The sequence below is a fragment of the Syngnathus typhle genome, linkage group LG2 (assembly GCF_033458585.1).
Source record: "Syngnathus typhle isolate RoL2023-S1 ecotype Sweden linkage group LG2, RoL_Styp_1.0, whole genome shotgun sequence".
NCBI classification, from domain to species: domain Eukaryota; kingdom Metazoa; phylum Chordata; class Actinopteri; order Syngnathiformes; family Syngnathidae; genus Syngnathus; species Syngnathus typhle.
Genome location: NC_083739.1, coordinates 25,315,725 through 25,328,884, shown reverse-complemented (window position 1 = coordinate 25,328,884; position 13,160 = coordinate 25,315,725). Strand labels below are relative to the sequence as shown.

General features: G+C 45.2%; 1 protein-coding gene across 2 annotated transcripts in view; it reads right to left on the bottom strand.

Annotated features, from left to right (window-relative positions):
- Positions 1-13,160, bottom strand: part of LOC133150442 (dnaJ homolog subfamily C member 5-like) — a 56,736-nt gene that overhangs the window by 18,355 nt on the left and 25,221 nt on the right. The window contains exon 1 of one of the 2 annotated variants that reach the window (XM_061272973.1): positions 10,571-10,600. The exons of the other annotated variant lie outside the window; for it this stretch is intronic. Within the exon in view, the coding sequence (XP_061128957.1) occupies positions 10,571-10,573 (3 nt within the window). The 5' untranslated portion in view covers positions 10,574-10,600. Of the gene's footprint in view, positions 1-10,570; positions 10,601-13,160 lie in introns of those variants that run through there. 2 annotated transcript variants of the gene reach the window in all.

The window sequence follows — 13,160 nt, the reverse complement described above, 5'->3', positions numbered from 1 at the left end:
TTTTAATATTTATATGATTCCGCTTGGGGACATAATACGTAAATATAATATTAATTTTCAATGCTATGCGGATGACACCCAATTATATATGCCGTTATCGATGACAGATCCGCGGGATTGTTGTAATCTTGAGAAGTGCCTTGCGGAGATCAAGCAATGGATGTCTCTCAACTTCCTTCGTCTTAACCCAGATAAAACTGAGATGTTGATAATTGGTCCAGCTCGTTATCAACACTTATTCAAGGAAACCGCTATAACTATTGATAACCGTACTATCACTCAAAGCGATACTGTAACTAATCTCGGGGTAATATTTGACCAAACTCTCTCCTTTCAAAAGCACATTAAGAATATAACCAGAATTGCGTTTTTTCACCTTCGTAATATTGCAAAGATTCGTCCGATCCTCTCGACCGGTGATGCGGAAACTATTATACATGCGTTCGTCACGTCGCGCCTGGACTACTGTAATGTACTATTTTCGGGTCTTCCTAAGTCCCGCATCAAAAGTCTACAGTTAGTACAAAATGCCGCTGCAAGGCTACTCTCTCGGACAAGAACATTTGATCACATTACCCCAATACTAGCCAACTTACATTGGCTTCCGGTCCATTTAAGATGTGACTTCAAGGTTCTTCTATTAACCTATAAATCGCTGCATGGCTTAGCGCCTTCATATCTCGTCGACCTAGTTGTTCCTTATGTTCCGTCTCGTAACCTTCGTTCGCAAAACGCTACCCTTTTAGCGACACCGAGGGCTAAGAAAATGTCTGCAGGCTCTAGAGCATTTTCTATTCGGGCTCCAGAGCTTTGGAATGCCCTACCAATGGATATTAGGACTGCTACCTCAGTAGAAACATTTAAGACACGTTTAAAGACACATTTCTATGACATGGCCTTTAACTAACCTGTAGTGGCCGATTCGGCTGGAGTTTGTTTTCTCTCCCTCTCCACCCCCTCCCTCCCCCCTCCCCGGCCGGGGAGGTGGTTAGGTGGTACCCATGCTGACAGCGGCTATCTGGATTCTCGTGGCCAATTCAGGATAGGGGAACTGCAGCTCAACCTCCTCGAAGAGCACTGCCAGGACAATTGAGGGCTCCTTTCGGCAGCCCTCTGCTGTGACATGGACATCCACTTTTTATTTAATTGATTTTCATGTTGTATCATTTGTGCCCTCTCTGCATCCATTTCAACCTGGTGATCCTGAAAGGGGGATCCTTCCATCTGTGGTCCCTTCTCAAGGTTTCTCATTTTCCCCCTGCTAGGGGTTTTTAAGTTTTTCCTTGCCCTTTTGGGAGCTTAAGATCAGGGGATGCTTTGAGAATAATTGTCAATTTCTGTCTATGTGAAGCCCTTTGAGACTGCTTGTGATTTAGGGCTATACAAATAAACTTGACTTGACTTGACTTGACTTGCACAGAAAATGCAGTCAAACATAGCAAGACGCTTGCAGTTGATGTGATTAATATAGAGGTTATGTCACGCCCAACTGCACTTGAGTGCGGTGGTGTCCGGAAAGCTGCACCGGCGAGATCACAAGGTCACAGGGGTTCAAGCTGAAGAGTTGAGTTCACACAATAACAACCGTGTAAAAAGAGAGCTACTGTATTTGTAAACAGTGACCATTCTTTTGTTCAAATTGATACACCTCTGGGACATTATTTCCAGGACTTTAGCTCTTCTACCATGGGTATGGTTTGTGTTTAAATAGTCTTTAAATAGTCATGTTTAATTTCATTCGACCTAGGTATTCAATGTTACGCGTCAGGTGCTGCATACGGCATAAGGCTACAAGCTTTTGCTGTACTGTACTTTTTTTCTTTGTGGCTTTATGTACTTTAAGCAAAAATACACAAAATCAACTGCTTCGCTTCACAACACCCCTTCTGAAATGAGTTACCGTCGAGGAACGGGGTTCGACTGTACCAAACAAAATACACACTATTTACAGGTGAGGACGGCTTGTCTTTTTCTTCAGCAAAGTTTTTGTTTCGGAAATGGACATCTTACAAGGCAAACTCATTCACATTATTATTTTTTTAAATAAAAAATATAGAACAATATCCTGATTTATAACAATTCATACGCAAAATCAACAAGGTACTGCAAACTCTTTATTTAGGAAATTGCAAGAGTATTGTAGTATACAAAGTGCTTATTTTAACACTGAACTTTGATGTCGTGTTTTTCTTTAAATGTGCGGCGAGATTTGTGGTCCCTGAATATTTGATCACCGCATGGCAGGATTTACAAACTGCACGTGTCTTGTCCGTTGAGCCATCTTTTCTTTGGAATCCAAAGTGCTTCCAAACGAATGACTTGAAGCCTAAAGGGGAGCAAATTTCCTCGTCTTTTTGGACACTAGCCATAGCACCAGCCCAGGAGCCGCGTACTAGTTGTCGACTCCCCTTTCACGTGCCTGCTCTGCTCAAAACACAACAACGCCGCGCACTGCTCCCGGAAAGAGGAAGCAAGCAACAATGAATTGGATTTCAAAATAAAGTCGCGTCTAATGTCCGAGGTCAAACACGGCGATATAAATCGATGTTTACGTTTAGCATCGATGCCAATAAATCGTAGAACATTATATTGATTAATCAATGTGTATCGATGAATCGTTATACCCCTAGATATATACAGTGCCTTGCAGTATATATACATATATACTATGGTGGGCGATTAATAGAGAACACTTTTTGTCTGATCGCCAAGGGGCACTGAAATGGGCGATATGTATATTTTCCTTATGTAGTATGCAATACCTGCATCTCACTGGTGTTCTTAACACTAGAACAGCGGCTGTTTTGATCTACCTCTAACAGCGGGGTGCGTCAATTGATGCTCCATCGATGCGACACGTTACCGTCTCACATCTCATCGCGATCGCCTTGTTCGAGCGCACGCCCTTATAACGTAATTGTGTGAGGATATTGTAGCGGAGTGACGAGTGTAGTTGCATCATAGTTTATACATAAAAACAATTTAAAAGGGACAATTGACGTGCTGTCAAATCAGTCATATTTAAACTTGCGCAATGACGTCGGCATGCGGTCGCGGAGGAAAACGTAAGTTTTGGGGTGAATTTTTAGCAGCATGGGCGATAATTAGAGGTATCAATGTTTTTTTATTTCTGTCATCGCTAACACACACTGGGCGATTATTAGAATCCATCCATCCATCCATCTTCTTCCGCTTATCCGGGGTCGGGTCGCGGGGGCAGCAGCTTCAGGAGGGACTCCCAGACTTCCCTCTCCCCAGCCACTTCATCTAGCTCATCCCGGGGGATCCCAAGGCGTTCCCAGGCCAGCTGAGAGACATAGTCTCTCCAGCGCGTCCTGGGTCGTCCCCGGGGTCTCCTACCGGTGGGACATGCCCGGAACACCTCCCCAGGGAGGCGTCCAGGAGGCATCCTGATGATATGCCCGAGCCACCTCATCTGGCTCCTCTCTACGTGGAGGAGCAGCGGCTCTACTCCGAGTCTCTCCCGGATGACCGAACTTCTCACCCTATCTCTAAGGGAGAGCCCGGACATCCTGCGGAGAAAACTCATTTCGGCCGCTTGTATCCGGGATCTCGTTCTTTCGGTCACGACCCATAGCTCGTGACCATAGGTGAGGGTAGGAGCGTAAATCGACCGGTAAATTGAGAGCTTTGCCTTTTGGCTCAGCTCTCTCTTTACCACGACGGACCGGTACAAAGTCCGCATTACTGCCGACGCTGCACCGATCCGCCTGTCGATCTCGCGCTCCATCCTCCCCTCACTCGTGAACAAGACCCCAAGATACTTAAACTCCTCCACTTGGGGCAGGATCTCATCCCCGATCCGGAGAGGGCATTCCACCCTTTTCCGATCGAGGACCATGGACTCGGATTTGGAGGTGCTGACCCTCATCCCGACCGCTTCACACTCGGCTGCGAACCGCTCCAGTGAGAGCTGGAGATCACGGCCTGAAGAAGCCAACAGCACCACGTCGTCTGCAAAAAGCAGAGACGCGATGCTGAGGTCCCCAAACCGGACACCCTCAACGCCTCGGCTGCGCCTAGAAATTCTGTCCATAAAAACTATGAACAGAATCGGTGACAAAGGGCAGCCTTGGCGGAGTCCAACCCTCACTGAGAACGAATCCGACTTACTGCCGGAAATGCGGACCAAACTCTGGCATCGATGATACAGGGACCGAACCGCCCTTATCAGTTGGCTCGGTACCCCGTACTCCCGAAGCACCCCCCAGAGAACCTCCCGAGGGACACGGTCGAACGCCTTCTCCAAGTCCACAAAACACATGTGGACTGGTTGGGCGAACTCCGATGCACCCTCGAGGATCCTGCTGAGGGTGAAGAGCTGGTCCACTGTTCCACGGCCAGGACGAAAGCCACACTGTTCCTCCTGAATCCGAGGTTCGACCTCCCGACGGACCCTCCTCTCCAGCACCCCTGAATAGACCTTCCCAGGGAGGCTGAGGAGTGTAATTCCCCTGTAATTGGAACACACCCTCCGGTCCCCCTTCTTAAAGAGGGGAACCACCACCCCAGTCTGCCAATCCAGAGGCACTGTCCCCGATGTCCACGCGATGCTGTAGAGACGTGTCAGCCATGACAGCCCCACAACATCCAGAGCCCTTAAGAAATCCGGGCGGATCTCATCCACCCCCGGGGCCTTGCCACCGAGGAGTTTTTTAACTACCTCAGTGACTTCAACCCCAGAGATTGGAGAGTCCGCCTCAGAGTCCCCAGGCCCTGCCTCCACAATGGAAGGCGTGTCGGTGGAATTGAGGAGGTCTTCGAAGTATTCTCCCCACCGACACACGACGTCCCTAGTCGAGGTCAGCAGCACGCCATCTCCACTGTAAACAGTGTTGACGTTGCACTGCTTCCCCCTCCTGAGACGCCGGATGGTGGACCAGAATTTCCTCGAAGCCGTCCGGAAGTCATTCTCCATGGCCTCGCCAAACTCCTCCCACGCCCGGGTTTTTGCCTCAGCAACCGCCGAAGCCGCGTTCCGCTTGGCCATCCGGTACCTGTCAGCTGCCTCGGGAGTCCCGCAGGCCAAAACGGCCCGATAGGACTCCTTCTTCAGCTTGACGGCATCCCTTACCGCCGGTGTCCACCAGCGGGTTCGGGGATTGCCGCCACGACAGGCACCAATGACCTTACGGCCGCAGCTCCGGTCGGCCGCCTCAACAATGGAGGCGCGGAACAAGGTCCACTCGGACTCAATGTCCCCCGCCTCCCCCGGGACCTGGGAAAAGTTCTGCCGGAGGTGGGAGTTGAAGCTCTTCCTGACAGGGGATTCCGCCAGACGTTCCCAGCAGACCCTCACAGAACGTTTGGGTCTGCCAGGTCGGACCGGCATCTTCCCCCACCATCGGAGCCAACCCACCACCAGGTGGTGATCAGTTGACAGCTCCGCCCCTCTCTTCGCCCGAGTGTCCAAAACATGCGGCCGCAAATCCGATGACACGACTACAAAGTCGATCATCGAACTGCGGCCTAGGGTGTCCTGGTGCCAAGTGCACACATGGACACCCTTATGTTTGAACATGGTGTTCATTATAGAAAATCCGTGTCGAGCACAGAATTCCAATAATAGAACACCGCTCGGGTTCAGATCGGGGGGGCCGTTCCTCCCAATCACGCCCTTCCAGGTCTCACTGTCATTGCCCACGTGAGCATTGAAGTCACCCAGTAGAACGATGGAGTCCCCAGAAGGAGCGCTCTCCAGCACCTCCTCCAGGGACTCCAAAAAGGGTGGGTACTCTGAACTGCCGTTTGGTGCATAGACACAAACAACAGTCAGGACCCGTCCCCCCACCCGAAGGCGGAGGGAGGCTACCCTCTCGTTCACCGGGGTGAACCCCAATGTGCAGGCGCCCAGCCGGGGGGCAATAAGTATACCCACACCTGCTCGACGCCTCTCACCGTGGGCAACTCCAGAGTGGAAGAGAGTCCAGCCCCTCTCGAGAGGGCTTGAACCGGAACCCAAACTGTGCGTGGAGGCAAGTCCGACTATATCTAGTCGGAACTTTTCTGCCTCGCACACCAGCTCGGGCTCCTTTCCAGCCAGAGAGGTGACATTCCATGTCCCAAGAGCCAGCTTCTGCAGCCGGGGATCAGACCGCCAAGGTCCCTGCCTTTGGCCGCCGCCCAGCTCGCACTGCACCCGACCCCTTTGGCCCCTCCCACAGGTGGTGAGCCCATGGGAAGGGGGACCCACATTTCCTTTTCGGGCTTTGCCCGGCCGGGCCCCATGGGCGAAGGCCCGGCCACCAGACGCTCGCCTTCGAGCCCCGCCTCCAGGCCTGGCTCCAGAGGGGGGCCCCGGTGACCCGCGTCCGGGCGAGGGAAATCTGTTTCCATATCTCTTCTTCATCATAAGGGGCTTTTTGAGCCGTGCTTTGTCTGGCCCCTCACCTAGGACCCGTTTGCCATGGGTGACCCTACCAGGAGCATGAAGCCCCAGACAACATGGCTCCTAGGATCATAGGGGCCGATTATTAGAATATGAGCGATAATTAGAATAAATACGGTATATACCAGGGGTGGAGAATTCTGGTCCTCGAGGGCCGGTGTCCTGCGTGTTTTCTATGTCACCCTGTTGCAACACACCTGATTCAAATGGTCAGATTATTAGCAAGGTCTGCAGAAGCTGATAACAATCCTGATCATTTGAATCAGGTGTGTTGCAGCAAGGAGACCTATAAAACATGCAGGACACCTCGAGGACCGGAATTGTACACCCCTGGTATATACCATACTTTCCAGAAGCATGAATGCGGTTGGGCGTCACAATGGTTTAAAACAGGGGTCCCCAAACTTTTTCCTGTGAGGGCCACATAAGTTTTCCCTTCTCTGATGGGGGGCCGGTGTCAGTTTGTAACAGAAAAAGTGTGACGATCGTAGGGGAGCTTAAAAAATTCATTGTTTTCCGTAATATCGTATCGTAGTTCTTTGTATCGATATGATATTGTATCGTGACAAAACCCGCGATTTACACCCCTATTGACTACCTATCTATTTAGGGATGACAATGGCAAATACTGTAAATGAGAACGTTTTCTCAATTGGCTTACCTGGTAAAACATTGAACAAAAAAAAAAAAGTGAAAAACCACTGAAAAGGGGCCAGGCAACGCTTTGCCACCTGGAAACTCCTGGATTTTGGCAGTATAGCAACCCCAAAACCATTAATTTCATCACTCAATTTCAACAGTTTTGTTAAAAAATTTTTTACAATTTTTCCTTTTAATGGAAACCATTAATTCTTTGCAACATATATCTACAACCACATATCTTGTTATCAAAGAACACTCATAAGACCTATCTTTTGGAAATGAATTGTGAAAGATAAATTATAAAGATATAGTTAGCATATAAATCAAAACATATGACAAATATATAAAAACTGAAGTATCTTACCACATATTGTGAGTGGCTTTATTCAGTCTTTCTCAAAAATATAATAAAATGAGGGTTAATCTGTGTGTTTAATTCAAAAGTTTATGTACAAATATTTACGTCAATATGTACATGCTGCTGTGCAGTCATAATGTTGAGTTATTTTTCTTTCTTTTCTTCACCAACATTTCCAGCACATTCAGTCTGGCTTTACGATTACGCTGTGAAATGGGAACATTAGTGTCTTCTTGTGGAGTTGAAGTGCTGGGTTGTGGCGCTCTAATAGTGGAGGACTGGGTGTCACATGGCCTGGAGACAGTTAGTGGTGGTTGATGCACTGGGCCTTATGTATTTGCTGCTTCAGAGACGGACTGGGATGTTCCTGCATGAGGATTTGCAGTTTTGAGATCGAGGGCGCTGATGTAGATTGCACCAATGTGTGTCCTTTGGTGGATTTGTGCTGCGTGGTAGTATTTGAAGTCAAACCATGCGTTCTCCTTGATGTGATATTCTTAACTGTGGCAGATTTAGATGCAAGTCTTGAATGGTGTTTTTTGAGTGCTTTCCTTTCTGACCTTGCAACACAGCGCTTTGCCTTTTCCTTGCTTTGTAGTTGACTCTTGTTCTTGAGCTGTAGTCTTTTCATCTTTTCTTTTTTGGCTTCTCTCTTTCTTTTGAAGTATTTTTTGTACTCACTGGCACATTTTCGCAAAATAACAGTTTCTTGTCCACAACATCATGCTGGATATCCTTTCTTTTGAAATAAGTGACAGCAGATGAATCCCTAGTTTTCAAATGGTACTTCACTGTTTGAATGGCACTACAAGTCTCTATATTCATACGACATGATGTAATGTCCATGATGTCATCCATAGTATTAAAAGATGATTCGACCTATGGTCCATGAAAAATGCTCAAAACGGAGAACACCAATTTGCAGACAGTAGCATACTTGTCAAAAACAGCAACCTTTGCCCACCATTCATCCACCTTCATCTACTGTTGTAAAAAAAAAAGTTAAAAGTTAATGTCCCAATGATCGTCACACACACATCTGGGTGTGGTGAAATTTGTCTTCTGCATTAACTCGTCACCGTGTGATTTTGATCCATCCCCTGGGGGAGAGGGGAGCACTGAACAGCAGCGGTGCCGCGCTCGGGAATAATTTGGTGATCTAACCCCCCAATTTCAACCCTTAATGCTGAGTGCCAAGCAGGGAGGCAATGGGTCCCATTTTTATAGTCTTTGGTATGACCTGGCCAGGGTTTGAACCCACAACCTTCCAGTCTCAGGGCAGAAACTATCACTAGGCCTTGTACAAAGAAAGGTTGATATCTGACTGCATCTGTTGAACTTGTAAAGAAAACCTCATATATATATATACAGACATATATATATATATATATATATATATATATATACAGACATATATATATTTTGAAGATGGTTTTGTTGGCTGTAAAAGTAAGTCATAGGAAACTAAAGTATGTAGATCATCCCTGGATCACAAAGGGCTTACAAAATGCCTGTAAAAAGAAAAATACACTTTACAGAGAATTTATAAGACAAAGAACTAAAGAGGCAGAAAATAAATATAAACAATATAAGAATAAACTAACTAATATTAAAAGAGCTTCTAGAAAAGAATACTATAGTAAAATATTAAATGATAATAAAAATAACACCAAAGAAATATGGAATATAATGAATACTGTAATAAAAAATGGCTCTAAAAAAATGAATTATCCTAAATATTTTATTATCAGGAATACTGAGAAGTATGATATGCAAGAAGTGGCTGATAACTTTAATACATTCTTTGTAAATACAGGACCTGATCTGGCCAAACAAATCCCAGATTCAGTAACAACTGAGGAGCAGTGTAATAGTTTAATAGATAAGAATCTGAGCTCAATGTTCCTCAAAGCAGCGGATGAGAAAGAAATTATAAAGATAGTTTCGCAATGCACAAACAAGCCTGCCAAAGACTGTGATGACATTGACATGATTACCGTAAAACGAGTGATTGAGGGGATCTCTAAACCATTAACATACATCTGTAACCTATCATTTCGGACAGGTATATTTCCAGATAAAATGAAAATAGCAAAAATCATACCTTTGTATAAAACCGGGCACAAACACCACTTCACAAACTACAGACCTGTATCATTACTATCACAATTTTCTAAAATACTGGAAAAACTTTTTAATAACCGACTGGACAAATTTATCGATAAATATAAAGTACTCAATGAAAGTCAATATGGATTTAGACCCAACAGAGCGACATCACTGGCACTAATTGACTCAGTGGAGGAAATTACTAACGCAATAGACCTAAAACAATATACAGTTGGGATATTCATTCATCTAAGAAAGGCATTTGACACAATAAATCATGAAATGTTATTCAATAAATTACATCAGTATGGCATCAGGGGGAAACTATTAGAATGGATCAAGAGCTATTTAACAAAAAGGAAGCAGTTTGTGAAGTTGGGTTCAACGTGTTTGGACATTAGTTGTGGCGTCTCTCAGGGGTCAGTGTTGGGCCCTAAACTTTTTATATTATATATAAATGATATATGCAAGGTATCACATATTTTGAAGATGGTTTTGTTTGCAGATGACACAAATATTTTTTGTTCTGGTAGTGATTTACACACCTTAGCAACACTAATAAATAATGAACTAAGCAAATTAAAGGTATGGTTGGACAGCAATAAATTATCCTTAAACCTAAGCAAAACAAGAGTAGTACTTTTTGGTAATCACAGAACTAATTTGAAAATAGAGATAAAGCTGGATGGGGTTATTATTGAAAGAGTGAATGAGATTAAATTTTTAGGGGTGATAATAGATGATAAGATCAGTTGGAAATCACAAGTTAAACATGTACAAACTAAAATCTCAAGGTGCATCGCAGTATTAAATAGAGCAAAACAGGCTCTGGATCATACAACACTTCGCATCCTTTATAACAGTGGTCCCCAACATTTTTTGCGCCACGGACCGGTTACATGTCAGAAATATTTTCGCGGACCGGCATTTATATAAATAAATAATACATTTAAATAAATAAATAATACATTTATAATAAATATATAAATAGGTTGAAATAAAATGATATGACTGACATAAAAACAAGTACAAATGACAAAAATAAAACTCACCATTACGTTGAATTAGTGGGAGCACTGAGTTTGTTTCTCAGAAACGAGCTGGTCCCATCTAGACGTAATCGGAGACAATGACACCCGGAGTGATTAAGGTTTGTCTTTTATTGCAGGATGCTTGGTCTCCATTTGTTGAAGCAGTTTTGAATGCTTCATTGCCTGGTTAGTTACCCTGTCGCCGCATCTTAGCTTTGCGGGCTTGACTGGGGAAACATGTCCCGGTCACGTGAGTGTCTTGACCTGAATTAATTGATCGTCGATAATTTCTTTTTTTTTTTCTGTGCGGCTTGGCGGCCCGGTACCAAGTGACCCACGGACCGGTACCGGTCCGCGGCCCGGTGGTTGGGAACCACTGCTTTATAATACCCTAGTTCTTCCATATTTCATGTATTGTGTAGAAATCTGGGGTAATAATTACATAAGCACAATATATCCACTTATTATTTTACAAAAAAAAGCTATACGGATTATTCATGGAGCAGGATACAGGGATCATACAAATTCATTATTCTTAAAGTCAAAACTCAAACTCAAAGATATAGTGGAATTCCGGACACCACAAATACTTTACAAAGCAAAAAATAATCTGTTGCCAACTAAATCTTTTCATTGGGAGGGAAGGGGGTTATAATTTAAGGGGGACATTTAATTACAGGATAAGGAAGGCACGCACAACAAAAAAAACATTCTGTATTTCAATATGTGGAGTTAAGTTATGGAATACTTTGGAGGAAACGCTCAGGAAATGTTCAAACATCTATCAGTTTAAAAAAAGATATAAAGAAGAAATTATTTTTACAAGGTACAGAAATGAGGGTGTATGAGTATCATGGGGTGCTTAGTAATTATTGATTTACGTTTCTTTGTTGGTTTTGTTTGTCTGTCATTGATTTGTTCAGGCTGTTTTTTATTTTTTGTTTTTATTTTGTTTATTTCTACCATTCAGGTATCTTTGTGTTGTATTTGAGGTATGTATGTTAAGTGTCTGTGTGTGAAATATACGTATGTATTAATAGTGTGTAGGTACATGTTTAGTGTCTAGCGAGCAGCAGGTAAGATAAGATAAGAGGAACTTTATTAATCTCATGTGTGAGAAACCGCATGTAACAACAGCTCGATTTACAGGAAGGTACAAGTTGGGGGATAAAGGTGCAAAAAGAGACTTCTGGACCGTAGTCCTCCGGCATAAAAAATAGAATACAATATAAAAAGAAAAATATGGAAAAATAACAGCAATTGTAGTAAAACTAAAACTATAAGCTATGAATATTTAAAAAAGAAGATAAAATAGTGGTAAAGTGTCGTAAAGTGTATGAAGTGTATGAAGTTTAGTAATGCTAATAAAAAGAAATAGTGCACGGGTTATTGAAGTGAAAATAGATCTATGCATTGTGCGGCAGAGGATATTGCACATTGGGCTTAAATTGCACATTGGGGTTAAGAATTGCACGTTACGGGGAAAAGTATTGCACAGAAGGATGTGTTTACAGGTTGTCATTGTACAGCCTGATTGCGGTGGGGATGAAGGAGCTGCGGTAGCGTTCCTTCTTACACGGGGGGAGTCTGAGTCTCTGACTGAAGGAGCTGCTCAAGTTCTCCAAGGTCAGATGCAGTGGGCGAGAGGCGTTGTTCCTGATGGATGCTAGCCTGGCGAGCACCCTCCTCTCGCCCACCTCCTCAACAGTGTCAAGAGGGCAGCCCACCACAGAGCTGGCCCTCTTAACCAGTTTGTTGAGCCTCTTCCTATCCCTCTCTGTGCTGCTCGGAGCCCAACAGACCACAGCGTAGAGGATAGCAGAGGCTACCACTGAGTCATAAAAGGTTTTTAGCAGAGGCCTGCTCACTCCAAAGGAGCTGAGTCTCCTCAGGAGGTGGAGGCGGCTCTGTCCCTTCTTGTAGACGGCGTTCATGTGATCAGTCCAGTTCAGTTTATTGTTGAGGTGAACACCCAGGTACCTGAAACTGTCCACGACCTCAATGTCCTGACCCTGGATGTTCACCGGTGAGTGGGGAGGTGCTCCTCTCCTAAAGTCAATGACCAGCTCCTTCGTCTTACTGGTGTTCAAGCACAGGTGATTGTGCTCACACCAGTCCACAAAGGCGCTGATGGCCGACAGATACTCCAGCTCGCCCCCCTTAGACATACAGCCAACAATAGCTGAGTCATCGGAGAACTTCTGGAGATGGCAGATGGCAGTGTTATACGTGAAGTCCGAGGTGTACAGTGTGAAAAGAAATGGGGACAGGACTGTGCCCTGAGGTGCTCCAGTGCTGCAGACTACCACCTCTGATCGGCAGCCATGCAGTTGCACGTACTGGGGCCGGTTAGTGAGGTAGTCAATGGTCCAGTCAGTGAGGTGATGGTCCACTCCAGTGTCTAGCAGCTTCACTCGTAGCAGGGCCGGCAAGATGGTGTTGAAGGCACTGGAGAAGTCAAAGAACATGACCCTCACAGCGCTGCCGGCGGACTCCAGGTGGGTGAGCGTCCGCTGCAGCAGGTAGATGACGGCGTCTTCCACCCCACTGCCGATCTTGTAGGCAAACTGCAGCGGATCCAGAGTGGGGCTCACCACGGAGCGGAGGTGGC